The 27,077-nt window shown below is 56.9% G+C and overlaps 12 protein-coding genes across 12 annotated transcripts; 7 read left to right on the top strand and 5 right to left on the bottom strand.

Moving 5' to 3' along the window:
• Window positions 1-68: 68 nt before the first annotated feature.
• On the top strand, window positions 69-2,001 carry IWZ02DRAFT_408129 (mitochondrial carrier domain-containing protein). The gene is made up of 3 exons (XM_066765691.1): window positions 69-484; window positions 541-1,288; window positions 1,338-2,001. Exons 1-3 carry the CDS (start codon window positions 300-302, stop codon window positions 1,554-1,556), a joined length of 1,152 nt encoding a protein of 383 aa, XP_066619249.1. The 5' UTR covers window positions 69-299; the 3' UTR covers window positions 1,557-2,001.
• Window positions 2,002-2,165: 164 nt separating this feature from the next.
• IWZ02DRAFT_477145 (phosphoribosyl-aminoimidazole-succinocarboxamide synthase) lies at window positions 2,166-3,902 on the top strand. The gene is made up of 6 exons (XM_066769045.1): window positions 2,166-2,245; window positions 2,435-2,636; window positions 2,797-3,175; window positions 3,261-3,328; window positions 3,413-3,595; window positions 3,663-3,902. Exons 2-6 carry the CDS (start codon window positions 2,481-2,483, stop codon window positions 3,801-3,803), a joined length of 927 nt encoding a protein of 308 aa, XP_066619248.1. The 5' UTR covers window positions 2,166-2,245; window positions 2,435-2,480; the 3' UTR covers window positions 3,804-3,902.
• On the bottom strand, window positions 3,903-5,272 carry IWZ02DRAFT_460858 (uncharacterized protein). The gene has a single exon (XM_066768181.1). The coding sequence runs from the start codon at window positions 5,129-5,131 to the stop codon at window positions 4,082-4,084; it is 1,050 nt and encodes a 349-aa protein (XP_066619247.1). The 5' UTR covers window positions 5,132-5,272; the 3' UTR covers window positions 3,903-4,081.
• Window positions 5,273-6,174: 902 nt separating this feature from the next.
• On the bottom strand, window positions 6,175-6,824 carry IWZ02DRAFT_77323 (uncharacterized protein). Its single transcript, XM_066771201.1, has 3 exons — window positions 6,696-6,824; window positions 6,537-6,616; window positions 6,175-6,414 (listed from the first exon to the last, which is right to left on the bottom strand). Exons 1-3 carry the CDS (start codon window positions 6,755-6,757, stop codon window positions 6,323-6,325), a joined length of 234 nt encoding a protein of 77 aa, XP_066619246.1. The 5' UTR covers window positions 6,758-6,824; the 3' UTR covers window positions 6,175-6,322.
• Window positions 6,825-7,435: 611 nt separating this feature from the next.
• Window positions 7,436-9,951, bottom strand: IWZ02DRAFT_493592 (uncharacterized protein; the record flags this gene model as incomplete). The annotated part of the gene is made up of 8 exons (XM_066769950.1): window positions 7,436-8,047; window positions 8,093-8,166; window positions 8,216-8,480; window positions 8,525-8,712; window positions 8,760-8,977; window positions 9,026-9,395; window positions 9,442-9,669; window positions 9,795-9,951. The coding sequence occupies 8 exons, from the start codon at window positions 9,949-9,951 to the stop codon at window positions 7,436-7,438; spliced, it is 2,112 nt and encodes a 703-aa protein (XP_066619245.1).
• Window positions 9,952-11,633: 1,682 nt separating this feature from the next.
• Window positions 11,634-12,168, top strand: IWZ02DRAFT_508210 (Phox homologous domain-containing protein; the record flags this gene model as incomplete). The annotated part of the gene is made up of 3 exons (XM_066770438.1): window positions 11,634-11,711; window positions 11,773-12,094; window positions 12,140-12,168. 3 exons carry the CDS (start codon window positions 11,634-11,636, stop codon window positions 12,166-12,168), a joined length of 429 nt encoding a protein of 142 aa, XP_066619244.1.
• A 919-nt stretch (window positions 12,169-13,087) lies between these two features.
• On the top strand, window positions 13,088-14,527 carry IWZ02DRAFT_502053 (putative RNA methyltransferase). Its single transcript, XM_066770293.1, has 2 exons — window positions 13,088-13,137; window positions 13,185-14,527. The coding sequence occupies exons 1-2, from the start codon at window positions 13,114-13,116 to the stop codon at window positions 14,439-14,441; spliced, it is 1,281 nt and encodes a 426-aa protein (XP_066619243.1). The 5' UTR covers window positions 13,088-13,113; the 3' UTR covers window positions 14,442-14,527.
• An 80-nt stretch (window positions 14,528-14,607) lies between these two features.
• On the top strand, window positions 14,608-16,099 carry IWZ02DRAFT_460840 (uncharacterized protein). The gene is made up of 4 exons (XM_066768180.1): window positions 14,608-14,996; window positions 15,095-15,206; window positions 15,260-15,370; window positions 15,430-16,099. The coding sequence occupies exons 1-4, from the start codon at window positions 14,660-14,662 to the stop codon at window positions 15,896-15,898; spliced, it is 1,029 nt and encodes a 342-aa protein (XP_066619242.1). The 5' UTR covers window positions 14,608-14,659; the 3' UTR covers window positions 15,899-16,099.
• A 433-nt stretch (window positions 16,100-16,532) lies between these two features.
• On the top strand, window positions 16,533-17,976 carry IWZ02DRAFT_77231 (N-glycosylation protein-domain-containing protein). Its single transcript, XM_066771200.1, has 3 exons — window positions 16,533-17,395; window positions 17,444-17,499; window positions 17,555-17,976. The coding sequence occupies exons 1-3, from the start codon at window positions 16,673-16,675 to the stop codon at window positions 17,928-17,930; spliced, it is 1,155 nt and encodes a 384-aa protein (XP_066619241.1). The 5' UTR covers window positions 16,533-16,672; the 3' UTR covers window positions 17,931-17,976.
• A 329-nt stretch (window positions 17,977-18,305) lies between these two features.
• Window positions 18,306-19,113, bottom strand: IWZ02DRAFT_460834 (uncharacterized protein). Its single transcript, XM_066768179.1, has one exon. The coding sequence runs from the start codon at window positions 18,784-18,786 to the stop codon at window positions 18,346-18,348; it is 441 nt and encodes a 146-aa protein (XP_066619240.1). The 5' UTR covers window positions 18,787-19,113; the 3' UTR covers window positions 18,306-18,345.
• A 354-nt stretch (window positions 19,114-19,467) lies between these two features.
• IWZ02DRAFT_471626 (aquaporin-like protein) lies at window positions 19,468-20,644 on the bottom strand (the record flags this gene model as incomplete). The annotated part of the gene is made up of 3 exons (XM_066768890.1): window positions 19,468-19,889; window positions 19,937-20,237; window positions 20,285-20,644. The coding sequence occupies 3 exons, from the start codon at window positions 20,642-20,644 to the stop codon at window positions 19,468-19,470; spliced, it is 1,083 nt and encodes a 360-aa protein (XP_066619239.1).
• Window positions 20,645-21,145: 501 nt separating this feature from the next.
• On the top strand, window positions 21,146-24,903 carry IWZ02DRAFT_460825 (uncharacterized protein). The gene is made up of 2 exons (XM_066768177.1): window positions 21,146-23,699; window positions 23,751-24,903. Exons 1-2 carry the CDS (start codon window positions 21,505-21,507, stop codon window positions 24,514-24,516), a joined length of 2,961 nt encoding a protein of 986 aa, XP_066619238.1. The 5' UTR covers window positions 21,146-21,504; the 3' UTR covers window positions 24,517-24,903.
• The last annotated feature ends 2,174 nt before the right edge of the window (window positions 24,904-27,077 follow it).

Raw genomic sequence — 27,077 nt, 5'->3', positions numbered from 1 at the left:
CGGGCGGTGAGCACGGCCGACGCGACCATGACATGTCGGTGGCTGTCGGCAGGCCTTTTCCCGATCGAATTTCTGCCCGCGCCACCATCATCCTCTCTTGTCTTGACCTCTACCACCATTGCAACATTTCCTAATCTTCGACTGTCCCTCCTCCTCTCTTGCGTCACGCTCCTTGCTCCCCAATCACCCAGATACATCCGTCCCGCTCCTACGCGCCCCAACCAATCGCAACATTTCCACAAATTGCTGCAGCCCAGCACCGCCAGTCCACCCATTTTGCTGCCTCAAAACCTTCGTATATGACATTAGAATCCGGCCGCGAGACTCGATCCTTTCGAGCAGACCCTCAGCACATCGAGCAAACACCACTGTCGCAATCTAGAGAGACTGGCGATGTCTTGTTAAAAACAAACCCCGATGGCCCAGAGCCTGCCGCCAAGGTCTCGCCATTTGCAAAATCATGGGCTCACTTTGTAGCTGGCGCGTACGTTTTTGCTGCTTTTCGTCTTTCTCTCGCACGCGGCTAATCTGGCGCCTCAGTATTGGCGGAACGGCCGCTGCGACCCTCACGGCGCCTTTTGATGTCCTCAAGACTCGTCTCCAGTCCGACTATTACCACAAACAACTCCTGGCTTCCCGCGCCGCACGCGGCGTTCCCCCCCCGGCTTCCATGAGCTTTGCGAGAAGCGCTGCGCTCCATTTCCGCGAGACTTTCCAGATTCTCTTCGCAATCCCCCGTACCGAGGGCTGGCGCGCGCTTTTCAAAGGATTAGGGCCAAACCTCGTTGGCGTGGTCCCGGCCCGCGCCATCAACTTTTACACATATGGCAACGGAAAGCGTCTGATAAGCACATATCTCAATGGCGGCCAAGAAGCGGCCTGGGTGCACCTCTGCGCGGCCGCATGTGCTGGAATCGTCACCGGTACTGCGACAAACCCAATTTGGCTCGTCAAGACTAGGCTACAGCTGGACAAGTCACACGCAAAGGAATTGGGCGGCGGCAGACAATACAAGAACGCGCTCGACTGCACAATGCAGACCCTCAGACTCGAAGGAATCCGCGGATTGTACAAAGGCCTCAGCGCCAGCTACCTGGGCGTCACCGAGAGCACACTTCAGTGGATGCTCTATGAGCAAATGAAGATGGGACTTGCCAACAGACAGGAGAGAATCGACGCGTCTGGGCGGGAACCTACCGTCACGGACAAGGTAATCTCGTGGACAGGAGGACTTGGTGCGGCTGGTACTGCCAAGTTTATTGCGACCATTTTGACGTATCCACACGAGGTATGAAAATGTGGCTTGACTTTGCAAAGGATTATCTGACAGAATCTAGGTTGTGCGCACACGACTGCGTCTGGCACCCGAGGCAAATGGTCTTCCCAAGTACACCGGCCTCGTACAGTGTTTCCGCCTCATCGCCAAAGAAGAAGGGTTCGCAGGCTTGTACGGAGGGCTGACGCCGCACTTGTTGAGGACAGTGCCCAGTGCAGCCATCATGTTCGGTACATACGAGACTGTGCTTAAGCTGCTGGGCACGACGTCCAAGGTTTAAAAAAAGTTGTTTATTTTCAATGACGCTGTAAAATGATCTCCTCTTTTCCACCTCACCTTGTCACCATACTTTGAGCTCGGCCTCGTCTTCCTGTACTCTATATGCGCGGCGTTTAGAGAAGGCTATTCCCCCAGGGCGGAAGTTGGATATCCAAGTGTCCATAGCAACAGTCTGCAAAGTCCGCTCCATCATTTGCGTTTTCGGCGTTGGAAGTTTGCTCCGCAACCCATCGCCCTTCATGAGATTCGGGCAGAGACTGTTGAAAAAAATATCTTGCTTGTGGAGTTCCATGACTGGAGCCATGTCATGTCACGTGTTTGAAGATTTCCGTTCCTAAGTACCTATTGAGGACGGACCTGAGGCTTGCTATGTGGAAAAGTTCAACCAACGCCTGCTGCAGCATCGGCGCTATATATAAAACAGAAAATAAATCTATTTGCAACTACGTGCTGTTCCAGTCCTATATGCGCCGCTGCTGATCGTCAATGGTTGAAAAAGAAAAAAAGAGAAGAAAAAAAAAAAAAGGAAAAAAAAGAAATAACCGAAGATGGATAGAAATCGCGCCAAGTTCGGCCGGCTCGCGCAACTACTGCGGCGAATCGCTGACCTACTTCATTCAACCCCATCAACTGCTGACTCCGCTTCTCCCCCCCGCTGCGTGACTAGTACAACATCAACGAATAAAAAAGGTGAGGATGAGACTTTGATCTTTTTTCATTTGCACGTGCTCTGCATACCCAAGATTCTCCCCGCATCATCCACCACTGCACCACGACCACCATTCCTGCCAACCCAGCCAAAACCAACTTTCTGACTCAACCGCAATCTATCTCAGTCTCTTAACCTGATTTGAAGCCAATCTTCTAATTCTCGTTTAGTTTTTCCTCGGAACGGTCTCGGCAATCAGGTTCAAAGTTCGCGAAAATGACAGCAGTAGACACCGTCGTCTCGACGAACCTCGAGCGCAAGCTGCAGCTCGTGGCGCGCGGCAAGGTGCGCGATGTGTACGAGCTGGACAGCGAGAGCCTGTTGTTTGTGGCGACAGATCGCATTTCGGCATATGATGTTATCATGAAGAATGTAAGTGTGTGTGTTTTTTGACTCTTTTCATTTCTCTTCACTTTTGCCTGAACGAAATCTTTTGTTTTCTGCCTGAGAGATGATAGAAGAAGGCCATGTTTGCCAAATGAAAAGAGACGGAGACCTGGATCTGAGTGCAGCATCTACTAACACAACACAGGGCATCCCGCAAAAAGGCGCGCTGCTAACCTCGCTCTCGGAGCACTGGTTCACGTACCTATCTTCGCAAATCCCGTCCCTGCGGACGCACTTCCTCTCCTCCTCGCTGCCCGCATCGACCCACCTCAGCGACGCCGAGCGCGCGCAGCTGGCCCGTCGCAGCATGCGTGTGCGGCGCCTGCAAATCTACCCCATCGAGGCCATTGTGCGCGGCTACATCACCGGCTCCGCTTGGGCCGAGTATCGCAAGACGGGCACCGTCCACGGCAGCCCCATGCCTGCCGGTCTGCAGGAGAGTCAGGAGCTGCCCGAGCCCATTTTTACGCCAAGCACTAAGGCTGAGGTGGGCGGCAAGGATGAGAATATTTCGAGGGAGAAGGGTGAGTTTTGTTTGCCGTTTGTCATTTGGTGTAGAAGGCGGATATAGCGACACATCGACGGCAACATACTAACATATGCACGCAGCGGCCGAAATCGTGGGCGTCGACGCCGCCAGAAAGATTGAGCAACTCAGTCTCGAGCTGTACAAAAAGGCAAGTTCCCAGTTCTCCACCATCCCATCCAACCATCCATCCAACCGCAACGAAACGCAACGCTTACGCCGCGACCTTCCGCAGGCCGCCGCCTACGCCCGCTCCAGGGGCATCATCATCGCCGACACCAAGTTCGAATTCGGCTACGACGCGGCCGACCCGAGCACCGTCATCCTGGTCGACGAGGTGCTGACGCCCGACAGCAGCCGCTTTTGGCCGGCGGACGCGTATGCCGTGGGCAAGACGCAGGATAGCTTTGATAAGCAGGTGTGTTGAGTTCTTTTCTTTCCGACTTGCAAGATCTTCTGCGGATAGATAGCTGACTGCCAAACAGTTTCTTCGCGACTGGCTCACGCGTGAAGGCCTCAAGGGTAAGGAGGGCGTCGAGATGCCGCCGGAGACTGTACAGCGCACGCATGAGAAGTACGTCGAGGCATACGAGCGCTTGACAGGCAAGAAATGGCAGACTGAGTAATCTGCAGTGGAGCAACGAGGGGGATGGCAAGCGTCTTTCTGGTAAGCGAGGCAAAGAAAGATATCAATGCAAATTTTATCTTTTTCTTTTTCTTTTGAGTCTGTAAAAGAAAAACCAAGATGATGAAAGAATTTGGATGCTCCCCCTCAGCTGCTCGCCCCCTTTTCTAACGTCATGTACCATACGGGGTCCATCTCATGCTCAACGCCCAGTCTTCAGCCTCCTTCATTCCCCCCTCGCCGCACCCCATCCTAAAACACCCCCTCGCACAACCTCTCCTACACAAACCGGCCCCTCTCCTCGTCACCCTTTGGGACAGTCGTAACAACCGCCGCGCCGCCTTCCGCACGCTCATCCGTCTCAACGATCCGCTCGCGTGGATCATCAAACACATCACACCTCACGCCCCTGGCGCGCGCACACACCATCTGGCAAGCAACCCTAGCAACAAACGCCGCAGCCGCCCACACCAAACCGCCCACAGGCGCGGCCACAAATGCGCCAAACGCGCTCCAATCATCCGTATACAGCCCCTTCTCCAGCAAAATCAGATTCGCGCCATCCTTCGCGTTACCGTAATACACGGTGCCAAAAAGCCACACGGTAAAAATGCCGCCGAGGCCGCCCACCACGACTTCGAAGCCGCGCCACGCGTACGCGGCGTCGAGCAGGCCGATGAGCAGGACGGGGACCAGCGCCGCGCTGACGAGGTCGCTGATCAGGTAGACGCGCAGCACCGAGGGGCTCTTGAGCGCGACGACGACGGTCGGCGCCATGATCAGCACGACGGCCGCGCGGATCCACCACAGCGACAGCCGGTTGCGGAACAGGTCGTTGGAACCCGTGCTCACCATTGCGGACTGGAAGCTGTCGAAGGCGGACGTGGACAGCGCGACGACCATGACGAGCACGATGCCGATGACCCAGGGAGGCAGTTGGCCCAGGAGCAGGAAGAAGGAGATGCTGCCGTCGGCGGAGGAGGAGGAGGAGGAGGAGGAGGAGGAGGAGGAGGAGGGAGGGGAGTTGAGGGCCCCGCTCCATGCGGCTAGCAGCCCCGTGCTCCCGACTAGCACGAGGATGGCGGTGACGCTGAAGCTGGCGATGGCGGTGCCGATTTTTAGGTCTTTGTCGGTCCGCGACGCGAAGGTGCGCATCCAGAAGCCGGAGAGGAAGAAGTCGTTTGTGAGGACGGCGATGGGCAGGATGTAGATGAGCTGCCAGCCGAGCAGGGTGGCGTCGAGGAGACCCGACGAGTCGATCAGACTGCGGTCGATGTGCGTTGTTGAGCCGACGGTAATGACGCCGATTAGGATTAGCCCGAGGACCATGGCGGCTTGGATGTTGTCGGTGATGAAGGAGACTTTGAAGCCGCCGAGCGCTGTGGGAGGTGGGTCAGCTTCCGGGTTGGATTGGACATGGGGGGAGATTGGCAGGCAGCGTACTTACCGGTGTAAATAGTCGTAACGACACACTCGACGACGACGGCTGGCAAGCCGTCCAGCCCCGTCAGCGCGGTGATGGTTTGCTGCAGCGCAGATAGCTCCGCAACCATGTACAGGAACAGCGTGATCAACCTGCCCACACACACACACACATCAGCCCCTTTCACCACGTCATCTCATGGCCCAAAACGCACGTCATGACACTCAAATACAGCGCCGTCACAGCACCATATCGTTTCCTCGTCCACTCCGTCAACACAAAGCCCTCGGGACATTTACGCCTGATGATCGGCCCCAGCCAGCCAAACGCCAGCAGCGCAAGGCCGGACGAGAGCGAATACACAATCAGGCCCTGGACGCCGGCGATGGTCGAGATCTCGGGATACGTGAAGAGGATCCCAGAACCGAGTCCTGCAGGCAGCGAAGTTCGCGCCTTGGTCAGCGAGATGGCACGGTTGGAAGGGGGATAGGGGAGGAGGGGAGGGGGGAGTAAACAGCGGCAGCACGTTCCTCACGCAAGAATTATCTTGATCGAGTTCTTACGGTTCTTCTCAGCTTCGTTGCAGAAGAGCGGAGTAGAGCACCCAGCTACTTCTCTTCCTCCTCTGCAACTCGGCGCCCGCAGTGAAGCCGCACAGAAAAGCCCCGGCCGAGGTCTTCTCCTCACCTACCTACATACCTTGCCCGCCTGCCTGTCCGCTGGCTCGGTGTGCACGTCGAGATCAGTACGTCGTCTCACATCCAGCCCTTCCTTCCTTGCTCTTGACACCGATCGTCGCATCGCACTACGCCCGACAGCCACAAATCTAGACGACAGCCAGCCAGACAGACCAGGTCAGGAAAGACAGGACAGGACAGGAGAAAGGAAAGAAAACGGCCGAGACCCTCTGCGAGAGATCGATCATGATACGAACCTGAGAGAGCGCTTTCGACGCATCATCCATTCTTTCATTCATTGCTTGGAGAACCTCGTCCGCATAAGGACGCTCGCTCGCTCGCTTCGCCTGTGGCGTCGAGCTGCCACGCAAGCGAAGGCTGCGAGGAAAGAAGCTGCCGCCGCCGGAGTGCGTGCCTGCGTTACGGATGCACGCAGCACGCGCGCTGCCGCCGCCGCCGCCCGGAGATCATCGACTCACCCGACGCGATGAAGTTGAGCGCAAGGGGGATGGCTGGCGAGCACCTCAGTCAGCACGCGCTCTTCCAAGTACGGAATGGAAGAATGGGGAAGAAGCGTGACGGCGCTGGCGCCGTCCGCTGAAGAAACGCCGGCGCCTGAAATGTTGGATTTTACCCTTTTGCGTCCTGTTACTCGACAGGTAGTCTTCCTTGGTCTGATGGCGCAGTCGCCATGCCACGGCCACTCCGCTCAAGCTACGCGTCGTGGAGATGGTTAGTCTTTGCGGAGTTCGGTGGAGTATTTGCCACTGGAGGTTGGGGGGTGGAAACGCACAGCAAGGCTCCGTAGGCCAAATAGATGATGGCGTTTGAAGCCTCGAAAGAAGGAATGCCCATCTTGATGTTGCTTTGCCAGTTGGTTGACAAAAAAGAGGATAAAGCAGTGCAAGTGGTTGTGATGTACGGTAGGCCATTGCGACTTCGGTGGATCGAGGTTTTCAATCTGCCCGGGCCCACGCTCACTGCAGCCGACGCACGCTAAACTCAACGGAGGAACTCGGCCGCCATCATGCGATATGGACCAACTTGATGGAGAAAAGAATCAGAAAGCACCATATATCCCGTGATGGAATTTGATCTAGCAACGAAAGTCCCGGTTCCCATCTGTTCATTATCTGCCACAAGCTCTTTACGTGTCCTTTTGAATTTGCCGCGCCCGAAAATGTAAATCCGACTTCCATTAGCTACCGCATGCTCCGCGCGCCTTTAGCAAACCGCATTTCTCCAGTGAGTTGATCCCGCGTGACGAACGCCATCCGTGAAAACAAAAAGAGAGAAGCAACGTAGTAATTGTGAGAGAACTGTTGAAACTTTCAGACGCTAGTGTATGAGAGCGATGGAACGTGAATTCGGAAGCAAGGTCGAAGCAATCGTGTAGTGTAAAGCAGGCGTGTTGATTGGCGAATCAAACCGAGTTCTCCTCCATTTTTGATGATCAATGGAACAGAAAGTCAAGAACTTGGCTTCGGTCGATGAGAAGGCAGTTCATGTTGAATCAGAGCCTAAGGTGGGCGACTACTGATTGAAGTAGAAGGCTGGGGCCGGGCCGAACGATGGAGGCACGAAGTTGCCCATCTGTGCCTGTGGAAACATGTAGGAGCTGCCACTCAGGTCCTGGTACTGAAATGGATATGCCGCAGACTGGTTGTTCATGTCGCTGGACATGTACGGCATGCCGTAGCTGACCTCGGGGCTGTACATGTAGTTGGCCTGAGGATATTCATTGTAGAAATTGTTGCCATAAAAAGCGAAAGGCTGTTGGGCAGTGAAAGCTGGTACGACCTGGGTCATGTTGAGATGCTGAGAGGTGGATGTGAAGCCATCCATTCCGTAAGCCATGTTCTGCTGGACCATGCTGTGCTGGAAATAGTTCTGCTGGGCCATGCTCTGCTGGGTCATACTTTGCTGGACCAGGCTCTGCTGAAACATGTTCTGCTGGGCAATGTTGTGCTGAGCCATGCTCTGCTGGGCCATGCTTTGCTGAACCATGTGCTGCTGGGGCATGTTCTGATACGCCACATTCTGACGGTAAGGAGAGGCAGCCATGCGACCAACCAGCTGCCAGTATGGCTTCCTTGCGTACTGGACCTTGACGTTGCGTTTGTTGAACAGTCGCAACGTTCCGAACTTTGCCAAGTTAGTCATGAACCATTTAGTTTATTGAAATCTTACTGTCATGCGAGCTGCCATAAAGGCGGACTGGGGCTCCTTGTAGTGGATGAAGGCATAACTCATAAAGTCGGACCCTGAATTGTTAGTATTCAATGGATTGTCAATTAGCAAGTAGGGACTCACTGTCGGTGTTGCTGCGGATCCTCAGCTCGATGAATCCAATCTCACGGCCCGGGCCCCCAAAGACCCGTGCGAGATCTGACTTGGTGACCGTGTCCGGGAGTTCACCGACCCAAAGTGCGCGACTGTCGTGTTGAGATGCATCAAACAGCGGAGCCCTAGAATTGGGGTATGGCGTTGTCAAGACCGAGGATGGGTCAAAGAGCGCGATGGCCGACCTTGGGGTTTGCTGTGCCTCGACATTGTAAGTGGGCCTGTCACGCAGGGCCTTGAAGAGTCAGCACGAATGACGTCAATTGGGGCTTCGCTTACATTGATAGCGTCAACTGCGTCCTGGTAGTACACAAACTTGACAAAGAAACCCGGAGCCAGCTTATGGACTTCTTGATCCGTGTCTGACGGCACCCAGGTCTTTTCGATTTCTCCCCGGTTTTTCATCAGGCGGAGGACCTCGTCTTCTGTGGGCATTGAGCCATCTCGGCGGGAGACGTAGAGGCATCCTGCATATGGTTGAGTTGAAGATCACCGTAGATAAGAAATGACTTACTAGGCGCCTTGGCGCGTTCCGTGCGGCATTTACGACCGAGAACGAAGAGACTATCACCCTGGCCCAGAGCCTTGTCGGCATCGGCAGCATTGTCAAACTGCACAAAAGCAATGGGCATGCCGCGGTCGCGCTTCAGTTTGATGAAGCACTTGCCGAAGCGAGAAAAGAGCTCGCTCAGGGCACTGCGGATGATGTCGTCTGGTTGAGCAGTTGGCAGACTGGCAAGGATCAGCACGTGTTTCGTAGCCAGAGGTTGAAGCACTTACTTGGCCACAAAAATGCAGCATTCGGGCTTGTAGTGAGCTTGTGCATTGTCTGCCGTGACCATGTGTCCTTTCTTGCCCGGGCGTGGGCTGAAGGGGTCGGGAGACTCGGTCGCAGGCTTGACGTCGACAGGCTCAACGTCGACAGGCTCAACGTCGACAGGCTTGAAATCGACAGGCTTGAAATCGACAGGCTTGAAATCGACAGGCTTGAAATCGACAGGCTTGACATCGGCAGGCTTGACATTGGCAGGCTTGAACTGCTTTGCAGGAGCATCAGCCATGTCCTCGTCTGAGGTCGAGGCCATCGGAGCTTCTGCATCCCGATGGCCGAAGACGTCGCTGTCGTCCTCAATGCCACGGACATAGCAGCCTTACACGTTAGCTCCGCCGCGTTCTGATCAGGGAGTTTGACTTACTGTTTGAGCGGGCATGACGATTGATGGACAGATCTTGCACCATGCTTGTAAGCTTAGCAGGGCTCGAGCCGCAAGTGGTGAGGCTCAGGCCTCTACGAACGGCGGCGCTAGCATTCTTGCAGCGATCGAGCATCTCCTCAAATTTGTAAGGCGGAGCGTCTTCGGATTGATCGTGAGCCTCATCGCTGCGATCAGCGGTGTCGCAGCTGCTAGCCGTCTGGCATGGTTCTGAAGGGGAAAATTAGCGATTAGAGACGCGATGGTTGAGAAAATGGTGCAAGGGGTAGATGCAGATAGATTAGGTGGGCATTTTCTAGGGCATTTCTGGGCAGCTTTTGAGGAAGAAATCTTACCATTGAGTGAGTCAGATCCAGGCGTCGCGGGGATACTGTCGCCTCCAACAAGAGTCTGCCCGTAGGTGCTGGCGGGGGACGGCGCCTCCTGAGTCGACAGCTGGGCAGGGAGGTCTGATTGCTCCTGCAGCTTCGCGCTTGGAGTATCAGGGCTCATAGCTGCTTGTAGTGCAGGTGTGTTTGCTTCGGGCGAAAGGTGCTGCGTGGGATGAAGGTGGTGTTGATGCTGCAGGCCTCGAAGACGATTGGGACAGGCCAGGAGCGATGGGGATAGAATAGGGGAGCAAGAATGAATGAAAAGTGTGCAGCGAGAGAGCTCAGGCAAAGAGCAATCAGAATGATGTGCTGTAGCGCTGCACGATGCTGAGATGGGGTGGTGAGGTTAGGAAAATGGAGGAAAAGTCGGAATTTCCGGATTTTCAAAGGGAATTGGTGGCTTCCTCAGCGGGCAGTCACGCACCGGAGATACCTGCGCCCCGACGAAGCCCTATCCGGAGCCAGCAATACTCTATTTCGACAGCTTTTGACGACTGCCCCCAAGTACAAGTGCCCTGGCGGCCGTGGACACCCATTCAGCGTCCAGCGCGACTCGCACGGCTGTTGGCATAGCTCGGCCAGCCTTCACAAGTCTTTGCAGGCTGTCTCGTCCAGTGCGCGCACGCGGCCTGGAGATGGAAGCACCACAGGCAGCCTGCTTCGTCGATGCCAGGAGCGCGTCTTCGTCCATTCCCTTGTTTTTCTTCGCTTTGATTTCCTCGTTCAACGGTCTGACACCTCCCAGGGGAAAATAGGAAGCGTCTCATTGCCTCTTCGGCCTTGGGCTCTTTTGCCGGCTGCTGGCTCTTTGACAATTCCGTGGCCAACATATTGACGGCTTCTGCTTTTCTTTTCAAGCTCTTTCTTTTTGACAAGTTTTCCCATTCAGACGTCTGATGCTTTCGAGATGCCCTTGGTCTTTGGCTCCCTGCTTGTTCGCCTCGTGGCCAGCATCTCAACGGCTTTTGAGAGCCTTTTCCTTGCTCTTTCTCCTTGTCAAGTTTCCTTGTTCAAAATCTAATGCCTCCGAGATGGTCTTTGGCTCACAGTCAGCTGATATCAAGGCCAATGAGCTGCGTGCCTGCATTGTCAAGGTACATGGTTGCCAGCTCCTGAGCCAACGGTACTGATGACCTTTGGATTTTTCTGATATGTACACCAGGAAAGGAGAAATTTTCATAGCGCTTGCCTTGAATTCTCTGTAGAATGAACATCAGCGACAGCGTTCTGTTCAAACCTTGCTCTGAGACTGCTCATGACGACACTTGCAGAAGAAGAGGGGAAAGAAGGAAAAAAGGAGGTCCGTTGAGGATCCCGACTCTGACAGTTGCACAGCTTCAGCCAGATCCATGGCCAACATGATGCTGGCCCCATCGATCGAGCGCTTGAAAAGCACCCGAACATGGACGTTTCAAGTCGTGGATGTCGCTAGCTTGTCACTGGTTGTCTATAGAAACTGGAGGACGTTCGGGACGGATTAACTCGCACTCCCGAATGCCCGCCCGACTACCATGGTAATGGCTCACCCCACTCTGACCACCTCCTAGCTGTTCCGCGCTTTGCGACAAGCTCTGAGCACGTCATCATACCAGGCTCTTCGAAGCACTTCTCTCCATCACTGAGACTCTCGTGGCTGGTCATAAATTGCTGTATCGCAATTCAGCGACTTGGCCACAAACTCCCACTCCCAAGCTTGGTCTACGCCGTCCTGTTGCCTTGGAGCTTGTGATCTGGGTAGCTCCATAGACTTTTACGACCTGTCCTGCAGCCTCGGCCGCTATCCCTCCACAACAGCTTCTCATCATGCAATCACTCCCCGATTCTCGACCCCAAACCTACGAGGAACTCTACGGTCCCCCGGAGAACTTTCTCGAGATTGAGGTAAGATGCTCCCTACCCCGCTCTCACAGTGAACTTCAGCAATGCTGACCCTGGATAACAGGTACGCAACCCTCAGACCCATGGAACTGGCCGAGGCATGTACACCACGTACGAGATAAGCATGAGAACCAACATCCCCGCCTTCAAGCTTAAGCATTCGACGGTGCGGCGAAGATATTCGGACTTTGAAGCTTTTCGAGACATTCTGGAACGGGAGTCTGCTCGCGTGACGATCCCGCCGCTCCCTGGAAAGGTGTTTACGAACAGGTTCTCTGACGACGTCATTGAACACCGCAGAGAGGGACTTCAGCGATTTCTCCAGATTGTGGTAGGACACCCTCTGCTGCAGACTGGCTCCAAGGTCCTCGCGGCATTTGTTCAGGGTAAGACGCTTTCAGCCAATCAAGGGGCCGACGCTGACTATTCAGACCCCAACTGGGACAGGAACCAATGGTGAATGCGCAAATGGCAGTAGTAGAAGCCGGGGGCTGCCAAGGCTTTCAAGATGATTTGATCAATAGATACCCAACTGTTCTCCCTTTTCACACGGCGCCCCCTACTCAGCCCTTTCGCCGAATTGATGGCACACTTGGTTGAACCTTCCCTTATTCCGAGCCTGACGCGTGGCACACCCGTCGAAAGGAGTACACGTACCTTGAGTTTGCGCTGGGAGATTCATTCTTGTCCAGAGTATACACCTAGTCATTTTTTGCTTGCTGTCAAAAAAGCGTGGCGCTTAGGTCGATCAAAGCGGATTCGCTTCTCAATACGAGGATTATTTTGCATCATCACGCGACCAGAGCGAGCTTTGATGTTGTGGGTGCTCAGCACAAAATAAACCTTCCAAACTTGCCCCCTATTCTTCAGGTGCATATTCAGGGGAGGTATGAGCCACCCAAAAGCAAAGAATGATTACCGCCGGCCAAACTTCCATCTGGCAGGAGCGCAATGCAGATGCACTCGCAAGCAAGAAATGGACACGATATCGCAGGGAGCCACGAGCTTCGGTGGCGTCCTTTGACCAATCGACCTCGGCCACTTGAACACATTCAACTTCGCGCTGTGTTTCCTCAAATTGGGACCTCAGCATTGGAACTCTAGACCTAGACATGCTGTCCATCCCGATGTAAACTCCTCGGGGCGCCGCGTATCTCGTGCGAAGGGTACGAATGCCATTGATGGGCCGCTTCGAGCTCTAGAGTACATCCTGAAGCTCGATATAAAAGTGGTAAAGACAAAATGCAGTTCTGCTTCAGCTGCAAACCAATTGAACAACAGTCATACATCATTGTGGCGTCGAGTGGCCGTGCACTCATAGGGCTGAACCGAAAGTGTGGCTGGCAGCTTGGGCCGGGATCTCCGTGTTGATCTTTGAAATCTTGAAGCGGCCTCCAACGACACAATGGCTTCGCATTCGCAATCCAAGGTACCACAGCCTGCCAGATTCCGTTGACCACAGCTGATCGCCCGCAGAAAAGAAAGCGCAACAATGTTGTCGTCCACCAGGCCGGAACCGCAGCGGCCGCTAGCAGCGGCGGCGCCGACACGTCCAAGCCCACGGCCGTCTTCAAGCCTACCAAAGGTAGGAGCTGCACCTTGAGCATCGCTCTGCCGGGTAGCATCATCGCCAATGCTCAATCACACGACCTCAAGACCGCCATGGCTGGCGCCATTGCACGGGCGGCCGCCGTCTTTAGCGTCGACGAAGTCATCATTTTCAACGACGGGCAAAGCCAGAAGCACAACGCCGAGAGACAAAAGCGCTATAGCAACGACTATTACAATGACCGGCGCAGACAGGATGAGGCGTCAGGCTACACCGGGTTCTCGGACCCAGACAACTTCCTATACCACATGCTGTCCTACCTGGAAACGCCACCGCACTTGCGCAAGGCGCTATTCCCACTACACCCGAACCTGCGCACGGCGGGCACGCTGCCTAGCCTCGACATGCCGCATCACCTGCGCGCCGACGAGTGGTGCCAATACCGCGAGGGCGTCGTCAGCGAGCCGTCGTCATACATGGACAATGCCGCGCAACACGGCGACCCCACCTTGAACAAGAAGCGCAAGAAGAAACAAAGAGACGGCGAGGCACCCAACACCACGGCCGGTGCCGCCGTCCCGGTCTGGGTCGACGCCGGGCTGCCATCGCCCGTGCGGCTAGACCCTCCGGCCTCGATACCACCCCACTCGCGTGTGACGCTGAAGTTTGCGGACGAGGACGACCCCGGCGCGTACGACGACTTGGTGGCGGAGGCTGTGGACCCGTCGGCGCCGCGCGAGGAGACGGGCCTGTACTGGGGATACCAGACACGGCCTGCGGGCAGTCTGAGCGCCGTCTTCACAGAGTGCCCGTGGGACGGAGGGTACGATGTTTCGGTCGGCACATCCGAGCGCGGCGTGGCGCTCTCGTCACTCCTGACTGCTGCGGGGGAACCTGCGGCCAAAGGAGGTGGTGGGTCCGATGCAGAGGCACAAGGCTTGCCGCAATCGTTTCAGCATTTGCTGCTGGTCTTTGGCGGGGTTGCGGGGTTGGAGGTGGCTGCCAATGCGGACCCGGAACTTGCTGGCAAAGGCATTGACGGAAAGACTGTGGGAGGCATGTTTGACGCGTGGGTCAATCTGGTTCCGAACCAGGGAAGCAGAACCATTCGGACAGAGGAAGCAGTGTGGTTGGGGCTGATGGGATTGCGGGAGTATGCCCGGAGGAATGCTGGCGAGACCTAAGACAAGAAGACGACCTTAGAGAGAAGAGCGTAGTAGCATTCAAGCCTAGAGCATAGAGATGAAATTTTCTAGACTTACTTTTTTGATATGGGATCACTATCACCACGTGACCGTGCAGCTCCGTTGCATTTTCCGCTTGGACGGCGCATCATCAGAGAACCGCCGCGCCAATCCACTCGACGCCGGTCCGCGACAACCTCTACGAGACCTCGAGCGCCATGATCCCGCGGCGGCTGCCCGTGTCCATGCCGATTCGCAGGCATGCTGCGTTCCAATGCCTCAACCAGAGCCCTAGCTCGACCGTCTCGGCCGCCGTCCGCTTCGTCCACGCCCCCAATGCCCTCCACCAGCAACGAAGAAGGAACGCGCCGTCGTGGAGCGCCAACGATAGATCAATTCGGGCATTCAGCGTCTCGAGCAGCCAGCGCCAATCGATGAAGGACGTCCGGCAGGCAATGATGGGCTCACGGAGAGAAAAAGAGCCTAGCTTCCTGGCGGCGCAAAAGGACGTGGAGAACCTGAAAATGATACCCAGGGACATTGGGCTGCTTCCTGGTGGGTGACCCGGATGTCGGTGCTGGCGATGCGACGCAATTGGCCGCCATGGGTCTTGGAGCTGACGGGACGATTGAGATCTGATGGATGTGCTGCAGGGACGTTTATTAGGCCTCGCCGCGAGGACATGCCTGGGATCTTTGAGGATCCGAAAAAGAGGTACAAGGTCGAGTTCCAGCTGATCAAGTCCTTCGTGACATCCCTCATAACGTGAGTCAGTCCATGACGGGTCTCGAGCAGGCGCAGAAGCTGACGCTATTCAGTTTGGGGCTCTACAAATTCAAGAGCGTCAACCCGCGACCCAAGATCACTCGAAAAGGGCTGCCCGAGCTCGCCAAATTGCTGTACGAGCAAATGTACACGGCGTTTGCATTGTAAGCAGGGCCCTCGTGCGACACATGGCACCGCATGAGCTAACGCAACGGGTTTGCAGCGGCGACGTGAAGCACCTCGGTAAAATCTGCACCGAAGGCATTGTCGAGTCGTTCACCAAACGCATCGCGGAGCGCGACCCGGACGAGCGGCTCTACTGGAGGCTGCTGTCGATGCAAAAGCCCAAGGTCATCTCCGACCGAGCCGTGCAGCTGCCGACCCCGGGCGCCAGCAGCGACAAGCACCCCATATACTACCGGCAGGTCATCTACCGGATCCGGTCACAACAGGCGCTGGTCAAGGGCAAGGTCAAGCGGACGCGCAAGGGCGAGAAGCTGGTGGACGCGTGGGGCAAGGAGCTGCCGGTGGACAAGGACGGCGAGGTGACGCGGGCGAGGATGAACAAGGAGGCGCGCGAGGTGACGGAGTTTTTTGTGGTGCAGAAGCGCATGTTCCTGGGCAAGGAGGAAAAGTGGTATGCGTGGGGACTGACGCAGGAAACGCCCGTGTCGGCGATTTTGGAGGCGTAGGTACATGGGCATTTGTAAATTATACCACATTACCTCTTGTGTAGAGTACCTAGACGGAAGCTGAAGCCAATGAGGGCGACGCCGAAGCGCGATCGACGGAGCCGCAGTAGACCCTGACTGACGCCAACGTGGGGAAGAGAACTATGTGGACCTGGACCTGGACCTGAACCTGAACCTGAACCTGAACAGCCGCCGCCGCCGCCGCCGCCGCTATGGCGCAGCAGCCGGGAACTCCAGCCTCGCTCGCCCAAGCTTAGCTTGACCTCATCAACACCACCACCTACATGCCCGCCCCGTAGGTCGATTTTTTTTTTTTTTTTTTTTTTTCTCTCTTCTTCTCGCCTCCTCCAACCCATACAGCAAGGGCTGCTGCCCTCGACATTTGCTTCGTTCAATTTCCCGGCCCTGGCGCGCCCTCTTCGCTCTCGTCCGCCCTGTCCTCGTGCCCGCCCACGCTGCCCGCCCAGTCCCCGCCGCTCCCACCTCTTGGCCATCTTTCCAACACGGTGCTCTGCTGCTCTCTTACTTACTTACTTTACTCTGCGCACCGTCTGCCACGCTCTGCCTCGAGAGACTCGGTCCCCGACGCCTGTGGATCCCCCGTAGAAAAGTTTCCCGGCTTCCGTACCAGGCCTGCTTCATTCCGGTTGTCCTCTTCGGACCCGTCCGCGTTTCTCATTTCTCGACTTTTATTCTCCGCGTCTTCCAACCTCGACGTCTCGCCTGGCCTCGATCAGGAAAACGAGCACGAGGGCACCGTGGGCCGCCGGCCACATGTCTCTACACCAACCCCAACCACGCCCTCGCTCAGCCCGCCACACGTTCAACTCGTCCGCCCCGGCCCCTCTGACGCAACCGCCGTCGACTCCCCCTCCCTCCTACAAGGACATTGCCGCCGACGACCGCCGCTGCCGCTCGCGCCCCTCGTCGCCGAGTCCGCGCCATGCCCTCCACCCTCACCCGCTCCGCAACAGCCACGCCGCCTTCTTGGACGACTCGCCGCCCAGTCCCAATGCCGTCTTGCACGCCCCGCTGCGCCGCCGCTCCCTCGGCGCCATCAGCTCGCCGCTCGACAGCGACTTTGACCTCTACGATGGCTGCTCGACGCCTGCGTCGCGCCGCCCGCGCCGCCGCTCCAGCGCAACCGGCACCCGCATGCGTGACCGCGACCTCCAGCCGCTGACGGCCGCCCGCGCAGCTGCCCATGCCATCGACCGAGACCCGGAGCCCTCGGAGTCGGAGCCCCAGACGGGCACGGGGGGCACCAAGCCGGCCGTCCACCCGCAGGTCGCCGGCCTGCTCGGCGTCAACCGCAGATGGCATGTCCCGTTGCTGTGCTCGCGCGCGTTGGCGTGCGCGCCGGCCATTTATTGGTTCATGGGGCACAGCTCGACGTTTTTGGATCTGCTGCTGGGCGAGATTCGCGGGCAGCGCGTGTATGGCGGCGAGGATGAGGGCACGCTGGTGCTGACGGAGGTGGGATTGGCGCTGCTCTGGGTGAGTTGTCCCACACGTTGAAGAAGATTGTTTACTGATCACGCCCAGTGTGCCACTTCCGGCTACCTATCCTTCTACTTCCTAGACTGCCTCATGTCGCGCTGGTAAGAGGACCATCACGTCTATTCATCTGATCCATCGGTACTCACCGCACAACAGGCTCCTCAACTACGCCGCCCCCGCCACCCTCGTCCGCCTCTGGACCGTAGTCGCAATAAACTTCTTCACAACCTCCCGCTGGCTCCGTCTCTCCGGCGCAAGCTCCTCCCCGCACCTCCTCCTGCCCGCCTGGATCTGCATCGCCACAACGCTAACCCTGCTCTACGTCTTCACGCACCGCCACGTCAACATCCGCCGCGAGACCCGCGCCGCGCTGCGCGCCTTCTGGTTCGCGACGTCCGTGTCCCTGTTCGTGTTGCTGTTGCATCGACATGTTGAGCGTGAGAGTTGGCGCCAGATGCCCCTGTTTCAGATTGCGAGGGATGTGGTGGTGGCGTGGAGGGGGGCCGCGTCGAATGCGGCGGTGGGGCGTTGAGGGGGTGGTTGGAGGGTGGGAGGGAGATGGAATGACAACGGCGTTCTGGGTGCGGCTAATGTGAATACCTGTCTGTACGGCTAACTGACTAACTAACTAACTAACTTGCCGACCACTGGATGGATGGATGGATGGATGGATGGATAGATGGCGTTCATATGTACTGGCTGGCTGGGCTGGCTGAAGCCTACCTCGATTTTTTTTTTTTTTTTTTTTGGGGGGGGGGGGGGGGGGGGGGGGGGGGGGGGGGGGACAGGACAGGGCAGGGCACGGCAGGGCAGAGCAGGGCGTATAGAACAGGCAGTATCTAAATTACACTACATCATATCAAGTGCAACATCACTCATCATCATTCATCAACTCCTCATCTACCTACCCACTCATTCAATTTCCACGTACCATATACTACACTTGATCACCACCCATCCAGACCACCCATCCAAACCACCCATCCAAACCACCCTCCCCCCTGATTCCCCGAACGAGCTACCAGACAGGGTGGATGATAGACATCATAGAGGAAATGTCCAGACGCCTCATCGCCGTACTGGGTCAGGTATTTCCGAAACCACCTACCGTGGTGACGGAACGGGAGTGAGATGATGAGTATAATGAAGCTATGCATATGTATATGTATACGCGCGTGTGTATAGGGAAAAGGGGAAACAGAAGGGAAAAGGGAGAAAGGAGAACAGAAGGGAAGAAGGGAAGAAGGGAAGAGAGAAAGGAAAAGGGAAGGGGAGAATGCGGTGGATGGATGATAGATAGATGGATAGGTGGATAGATGGATAGTAGATAGATAAATATATGGATAAATATATGGATGCAGCCCAACAGGTGTGTATGATCTGCTCATGCATCCACCCACCTACCTGCCTGCCTGCAAGATAGGAATGACAGACCAAGCAAGGAGCCAGCGCACGACAAAAGGAGAGAAAGGACAGGCGTGAAGGCAGAAAAGAAAAGATAAGAGAAGAACGGCAGCCAGCGTGCGTCTCAGTTGATAGGTCAGTGCAAGGTACATGTAGGTACCTTAAGTATCAGATATCATTATCAATACACGGCACCGCCATCACCGCACCACATCGCATCTCCACGATTTACTCCCCCACCATTCAACGCACATACACGTACCTACCTACCTACCTACCGACCCTCCCTCCTCCCCTCACCAACACCAACCAAGCCCCTCTCCGCCTCCGGTGCGCCCCTCCACGCCCTCGCACTGGCTCCACCACCACCACCACCACCATGATGGCTCTCCTGCCCAAAAGCAGTGCCAGACGCATCGCCATGGCCAACAAAGTGACGCGCGACAGAGCCAGTGCTGGTCGCCGACGTGTCGACCGAGCCGGGCGACGCATAGCCGTCAAACGAAGTCTGACGACGCAGCGGGGGCGCTTCCTTGTCGAGGAGCGGGTCGGGGTCTGAGCGCGAGCGGTGGACATGGCTGGATTCGGCGGGTGCGGCGGCGGATTGGGGAGCGGGAGAGTAGGGGCCGTCGTAGCGGGCGGCAGCGGAGCCTGCGGCCGCCATGTTAGCTGGTCATGTGCTTGGAGCGCGGCGTGGCGTACGAGGACCGCGGGCGAGGAAGGGGGTTTGAGAGGGTGTCGAAGATGGGGGGGTTGCTGGTGTACAGGATGAAGGGGAGAGAAGGAGGAGGAGGAGGAGGAAGAGGAGGAGGAGGAGGAGGAGGAGGACTTTTGGTACCTGAATGGCGGGCAGCGGCGGGATCGTCGTCCTGGTAAAAGACTTGGGCCTCCTCTCCGTCAAAGTCGGCGCCCGGGTTGGCCGTCTCGTACTCGAGGATCTTGATGATGCGGTAAAGCAGGACGGCCAACAGGGCTCCCAGGGCCGGCCCGACCCAGTAGATCCAGTGGTAGCCGTTGAACGTGTGCAGGATGACGTCGGGGCCAAAGGAGCGCGCGGGGTTGAGCGAGCCGCCAGTAAAGTAGACACCTGCGTCGTGTTAGCTGCATCGAATAGCCTTGGTTCCATGCACTCACCAGCGAGCTCGGCAATGAAGAGCGACAGGCCGATGCCGACAGGGGCGAGGAAGGTTCCCTTGTGCTTTTCTGCTGCGAGCATGAAAATGGTAAAGATCAACTGCAAGGTCAAGAACATTTCGATAAAGAGGCCGCGGACGATGGAGGTGCCCCCACCCAGCGTAGTGCGGACGGCCAGGTCACCAGGGAAGAGGGCAGAAACCACGCCAGCTGACGCTATTGCGCCAGCAATCTGCGCAAGAATGACAAGGAGGCCCCTCAGCCAGCCCACAGCGCCGATGAGACAGAGCCCCAATGTCACCTGCGAGAATTAGCTGGGTAAATTCTATGAGACTATGAGTCACTTGCTGCTGGGTTGAAGAGTCCGCCCGAGATGCGGAAAAAGACCCAGACGTTGACAGCAAGAGAAAAGCCAAAAGCCAGACTGATGTACAGCAAGACGGGCGTATTTGGAGCGTTGGAGACGACTTCGTCGGCAACCTCGGCGGCCGCCGCTGCACCGGCATTGGCAACTTGAGTTGCGGCAAAGGCGAAGAAGAGGAACAGAAAGGTGCCAGCGAACTCGCCAATCATGGCAATGAAGTGGTTTTTGATGGTCGTGGGCAGCCAGTTGAAGCCTTTCAGGGGTCTCGGAGGCGGCTGGTCGCTGGTCTTGGCCCTCATGCCGGGCAGGACAATGGGGGTGACGGCGGGTGGGTTTGTATACATTTTGGCGAGTTCTGAGCTGGTGGTCAAGCGGTGATGCGGACTAGGAGACGGCTGTTGTCGAGTAAAGAAGCCGTTGTAGGAACAGGAATAGCGAGATGTTCACAGGGCTGAAAGAGCGTAAGGTAAGGTATGATAGATTCAGGGCGTAGGACGAGGACGTGGGATGAAGAGGTGGAGAGGCGGCATGGCGAGCAGAGTTGATGGGAGCATGCTGGAGCTGGAGCTGGAGCGGGAGCTGGGGCGTGGTGAGCAGGAAGTCGCGATCGCAGCAGTCGTGGAGAGCAAGGTACAGAAAGCAGATGGCGCCAACGTGGAATCGCGGCAGTCGTCAATGGGCGTCGTGAGAATGAATGAATGAATGGATGAATGAAGAAAGGAAGATGGTGATGGTGGCCGTGGAGATGGCGGGGGATGTCTGGTGTCAGTCATGTGCCGCCAACCCGCCGTTGGTGTGATTCGCTGGCGGGCCCGGTCCGGTTGCAGTGGCCAACTGAACGTGCGTAGGTAGTTGAACCCTCCAACATCATCACTCGATCCACCCTCCGCACCGCATCGCCAAGTCGCGTCCATTCTGTCTACATATACAATCTCTCTTACATATTGTTGCTTTTCCCTCGCCGCTGCCTCGTATTGCCTGCCCGCCGCGCTCCCCGCCCAACCCAAGACCAAGACCAAGACCAAGACCTCGCTCGCCGCTTACACTCGGGCCTCTCTCCACACCCGCACCACCATCTCCACCCGCCGTGCTTCCCCAGATGTTTACGCTATATTAGTCCTGTCTGTCCCCAAAACAACAGCCAGAAATCTCACACTCTACTCCTCGCGGCGGGCAGCGTCGCCCCCCCCCCCCCCTTGCGACCATGCGTCCGCTCCGCCTTCTCCTGTCGCTGCTCTCCTGCGTCCTCGCCATTACGCTGCTCCTCTACATCACCGTCCCCACCCACAGCGCAGACGCTTCCTCCAACCCGAACGGGTCCGCAAAGAAAAAGGGCAGGCTGCGAGCCCTCTTCTCCTTCTCCGCTCCCTCGCTTTTCCCTCCGTCGGCCATCATCAGCTTGACCGACGACAACTCGACCTTCTTCCTTGCCCGACCCGCGGCATTCGGCCCGGGCCTGCCATCCAAGGGTCTGAGTGGCCAGCTGTGGACCGGTAGCGGTTTCGGTGGCGACAGCCTCAGTCGCGGCGGTCTCACAACCGGCGCCGAGGGCGAGCTGGGCTGCAGCGACGTGCCTGGCTGGGAGGACAGGCGACGCGCCGGCAAGACCCCGGACCTCGACCTGTCCATCAAAAAGGCCGCCAAATCGGGCGAGGATGCGAAAAAGCAAAACAAGAGAGCTGCCGAAGGTGGCGCCTCGGATTCCAAGACCGATCCCTCGCTGCTGCAAGACGGTACCGACAATCACTTGCAAGACGCTTCCGACTACTCGTGGGCCAGCACCAGATCGCGTAGCTCCCTCGACCTCGGTAAGGTCAGCGAACATGCAGATATTCAGTCACTGCAGGAGAGCGCCGAGATTGCTGGCAAGGTCGTCTTGCTCAGCCGCGGCGGCTGTGGCTTCTTGGAAAAGGTCAAATGGGCTCAGCGAAGAGGAGGCGTCGCCGTCATTGTCGGCGACGATATTCGCGGAGGCCCTCTTGTGACCATGTACGCGCGTGGCGATACTTCAAACATTACCATCCCAGCACTCTTTACCTCGCATACGACAGCACATTTACTATCTTCGCTCGTCCCGTCGGGAGGACAGCCAGACGACTCTCCCCTCGACGACTCTGTCAAGCTCGGCGGCCTCAAGACGAGCAAGGAGCAAAAGGGCAGCGACAAGTCCCACGTGGCAGGTCCGACCTTTACGCAGGGCGTTACAGGGTCCCGGCCGACCTCTGCGGCAAATTCGGCCAAGACTTCGACCCGCGCGTCGCGCGAGGAAGCGCACGCCAGCGAGGACCGCCCGAGCTGGATTCGCTCGCTCTTTACATTATTCTCTTCCAGTCGGAACAAGGACATTAGCAAGAGCGATAGCAGGCGCCCTCCCAGCAGCGGCAACATTGATTGGATCCTCGTAGAGGACTGGGATGAAGAAGAGCCAAAAAAGACCAAGTCAAACACCAAAACCCCCAAGGCTACTGCGACGCCAAACAGGACCAAGCCAACCGCGACCAAGGCTGCTTCGAGGCCGGCGGACAATTTTGTCATTGGCGTACAGGACTGGAGAGATCCGGATTTGTTGCCGCAGCAGACGGACCTCGCCAAGAGCTCCAAGGACATTTCGTCCAAACAAAAGCCTGGAGAATCGAAACCAAAGGGCGGAAGCACTCTGCCCGGCAGCGGTGAATATTATGGAAAAAACAACAACGGCAAGGAGAGCAACTGGTTCAACAAGCTACCTTGGGGCAAGCAGCCAGGAGCCTCTCCAGCAAAGCCATCGGCTTCGGTGACGCAAAAGCCGAGCCCAACCTCTGTGCGACCTGCATTGAAGCCAGCTCAATACGCTGCCCAGAGTCATGCGCCTGGATCAGGCAAGGACAGCGGTCCGCACGAAGGGCTGTGGGTTACGCTCACCCCTACAAGCATGTCCAACTCTCCATTCTTTGACACGCTTGTGGTCCTCGTCGTAAGCCCGCTGGTTACCTTGACAGTTGTATATGCGCTGCTTCTCCTGAGGTCGCGCATCAGGCGGCGCAGATGGCGGGCCCCCAAGAGCGTGGTCGAACGACTCCCCGTCCGCACGTACCACACCCTCAATGACGATAGCACTGCGTCCAACAGCCCCGTCGCAACTCCAGCAGCAGGCAGCCCGCGCACGCCACTGCTCCAGCAAGCCACCAGCTCAGGCTCTTCTCGCAGTCGCCCGCGAAGTCGCACAGCAGGCGACGTCCCCACGGCCCGCAGCCGTTCCCGCAGCGCTGATGCCGAAAAAGACACGAGCGGTCTCGCAGCCTGGCGGCGCAAGTATGGAGGGCGTCAAAAGGAGTGCGTCGTGTGCTTGGAAGAGTATGTGGATGGCGTCAGTCGCGTCATGAGTCTTCCTTGCGGCCACGAGTTCCACGTCGAGTGCATGTAAGCTGTCCTTTCCCCTGAATCAACCGCAAACACTAACAACCCTGACAGAACACCATGGCTAACCACCCGCCGCCGCACCTGTCCCATTTGCAAAGGCGACGTTGTCCGGAGCCTCGCTTCGTCCCCTTCATCCTCGCGCCGCCACCATCGTCCCTCGCGGCACCCTCACTCCTCGACCGCAACCGCCATCCCTACCTCGGCGCCATCCTACACCCCTGGCCCAACTTCCCCCTTCTATCTTTCCACCGCTGGTGCCTCGGCTCCCGCGGCCACTTCCACCGGACCTGCCCGTCGCCCAACATCCACCATGTCCTCCAGCCCTGACGCCGCCCTTTACGAAACAGCCACCTCATCTCTTCCGTCCCAGTCTGCCATTGCCTCTGTACGCAACGACTCTCCCTCTGCCGCACGTCCGCTCAGCGTGCGCTCCGAAGATGCGCCTGAAGACCCGTTCATTGACGATGTGTACCGACGCGGCCGTCGGCGTGGTGGCGGAGCCAGCAGTGGCGACGCTGCTGACGAGCTTGACCTGGACCTAGAGCGCGGCAGTACGTCCGAGCGGCAGGGCCTGATGGACGACGTGGATGACGACGAAGATTATATGGACGCCGACGAGGGCGGCGTTGTGGCGTGGGCTCGGGACGGTTGGAGCGAGGTCAGGAGCTGGGCTGGCGGTTTCTGGAATGGCGGTAACGCTGCTCAGGGTCGCGGTGGTAGTGGCGGTAGAGGCAGGGGACGACGTGGTGGCAGTTCGGGCGCCGAGGTGCAGAGGGCGTACGATAGCGATGGCGAGTATATAGACCGTGATCGTTGAGGGGGGTTTATGGTGTTTGTCTTTTTTTTGCTCGTAGGCGGGATGGAGCAGGCAAGATGGGAAAGCATGGGACGGAGAACGCTCACGGAGAAAGAAGAAGCAGATGAGGGCTGAATCGGAAACGCGACGCAAGTTAAGCAAGCAAGCAGATTTTAGCTCTGCTTGCCCTTGGGTTGAAACGGGTCATCGTCGTTGTTGACGCTGTTGTCGACGTTGTTGAAACTGTATGTCTTTGTGTGATCGGTCGACCGATATGCCCCCCCAACCACCAAACAACCAATCGATATTGATAGAGTAGCTGAGGTGGCTTTGTAGCTCATGTCAGTCAGTCGGGCAGAGTGTTTAGGTTGCTTCTGGAAAGAATGAATGAAGTCCATGAATCGTGAATCATGAAGCTATTTCTTCTGTCGTTGTCCTGGCTGCTTCTTTTCTATGTGCTTGTAGGTGTGTCTGTCTGCTTTTCACTTTGACAGAGCAAGGAATCGACACTCTTGCCCTGGCACTTGACTTTCTTGTCTTCCCTGCTCCTTTTTAATGGTCAGTCAGTCAGTCAGTCAGTTGTCCGCTCACTTCGCCCACGCGTCGCGCCATCCGCCTTTTCGCAGGTTGGTTGCAGGCAACCTGAAATGGACTGGACCGCACTGGACCGGACCGTATGGGCTTCTTCGCCGCCTGGCGCTGGCGTTGTGTCGGGTTGTTGTAATGGTTGTGCGGGAAGGGAGAGGGGGAGTGGGAGATGGAGATGGAGGGTTTGCTGATTAGCATCGCATCGTGAGGTTATTGGGAAACTCAGTAGCTGGAGAAACTTTCTCGTCGTTCGACGGGGTGGAGAATGTGTTTATCAGTCAATCTATGGGGATGATATCTTGACGATGGGTACATGTATAGTTGTTTGGTGTTGGTCGAGACCTTCCTGCTCTCTCTAGCTGACCCAATCCTGCAATGTGAAGCCAGATGCGTGATGTGACTGTCGCAGCGGCACTCAATTCACTTCACAATCACCGCTTGCGCAAGCTCGGACCGTGGTTGGCGGTCGGGTGGGAGACTGGCTTGAAGTGTTAAAGTGTCGCTCTTCCGCCGACGACGACGACGACGACGACGCGCTCCAAAACACGACAATCACCTCCTCCACCCAACCCCAGATCACCGCCTTCAGACCACTGCTCCTCCGGTGCTGCCTATAAAGTGTCACTGCTCCCTCGTCACCTCTCCTCAACCCCTCTTCCTCAAATTTGCTCCACTCTACCTATTGCCTTCCCTTTGCAAGCCCCAAGCTCTGAGCGCGTCTCCCATTGCTCCTCTCGCAGGCGACTTTGCTTTGCAGAGGCTCGCGTCGGAGCGTGGCTTCAAGCTCGTCGATCTCGCCGTCGCGTCGCTATCGTCATCCTCCTCCTCCTCAACACCACCTCGCGCTCGTCGGCCCAAGCGCTATTACGCGCTCTGCCATGGTGAGCAACAACTTCAAGCTTCATCAATCTCAAGCTGACCTAATATCGTACAGATCTTTGCCTGTAGCTCGCCGCTTCGACTCGCTTCGCTCAATGGTGTCTAAGCCGACTGCTTGAGCGATCGAGCTGGTCGGTTAGCACCCTTCGACCTTGCGTCACCTTCACCTTGAGTCAACCATGCCCTCCTGCACAAACTTGACCAAACATCTCACTGATGCTCTGACAGGTTTCTTACCTTTTCCTTGCTCTACCTCCTCTCACTCGCATCAGTCACAACACACTCGGATACTTCAATGAAAGCCCCTCTCCTCACTCCGCCCAACCCGGCTCGAACACAGGATGGAATAGTGTTGGCCCTGAGTCAAAGTGACCGCCCTGTGTACCGTAAAGCTCGAGGTCCCTGAACATCTCATGTTGTCTGTTGACTAATGGTGTTCAACGCCTATCTTGGTTCGCGGCCTGGTACGACTCCGGAAGGGTGTCTTTTCGCGTTTTAAAAAAAAAAAAAAAAAAAAAAAAAAATTTACGTACTTCTTCTCCTACCTTTTCTTCTCGTCTCTCACCTCACCTGTCCTTCTTCTTCTCTCTCTCTCTCTTCTCGCGCAACACGGAGCTCCTCGATCTGGCCGTCAGCTTCATGCTTTCTGGTCAAGTCTCTGCGTTGCAAGATCAAAACTCGCAACAGTCAAGCCGCCAGGTAACCTCATTATCTCGGCTGGGCTGACCAACTGCGGAACAAACCTCTCAAGACTTTTGTCTTCACTCACTCAGTCACGGCCAGGACCACAGCGTCCGCTCCCTGTTTCTTACCCAAGTGCCACACGATGCGGGTCGGGGCGCAGGGCAGCCGGCCAAGATGCGCGGCCCGGGAGCCCACAACAGCACACAAGCTCGCATGTTGCCTGGCAGTTTCGCGCACTCCACGGAAAACGTGGTTCTGGGACCTCTTCCCCTTGGCGGGGGCAGGATCCAGGTTGGGCTGCCCTGACCGGGCGGCCATCAAGAGAGTCGTCCAAGCATGGAGTTACATTTACGCCGTTGTTCCAGACACATCTAACACTCCATGCCGCTGGCCCCGGCAGTCCCCATCCTTGTCTGGCACGCGAGTCTGGA

This window comes from Phyllosticta citriasiana, assembly GCF_038021145.1.
Source record: "Phyllosticta citriasiana strain CBS 120426 chromosome Unknown IWZ02scaffold_14, whole genome shotgun sequence".
Taxonomy (NCBI): domain Eukaryota; kingdom Fungi; phylum Ascomycota; class Dothideomycetes; order Botryosphaeriales; family Phyllostictaceae; genus Phyllosticta; species Phyllosticta citriasiana.
Note: the sequence above shows the minus strand (reverse complement) of the source record. Positions and strands in the feature narration are given on the sequence as shown.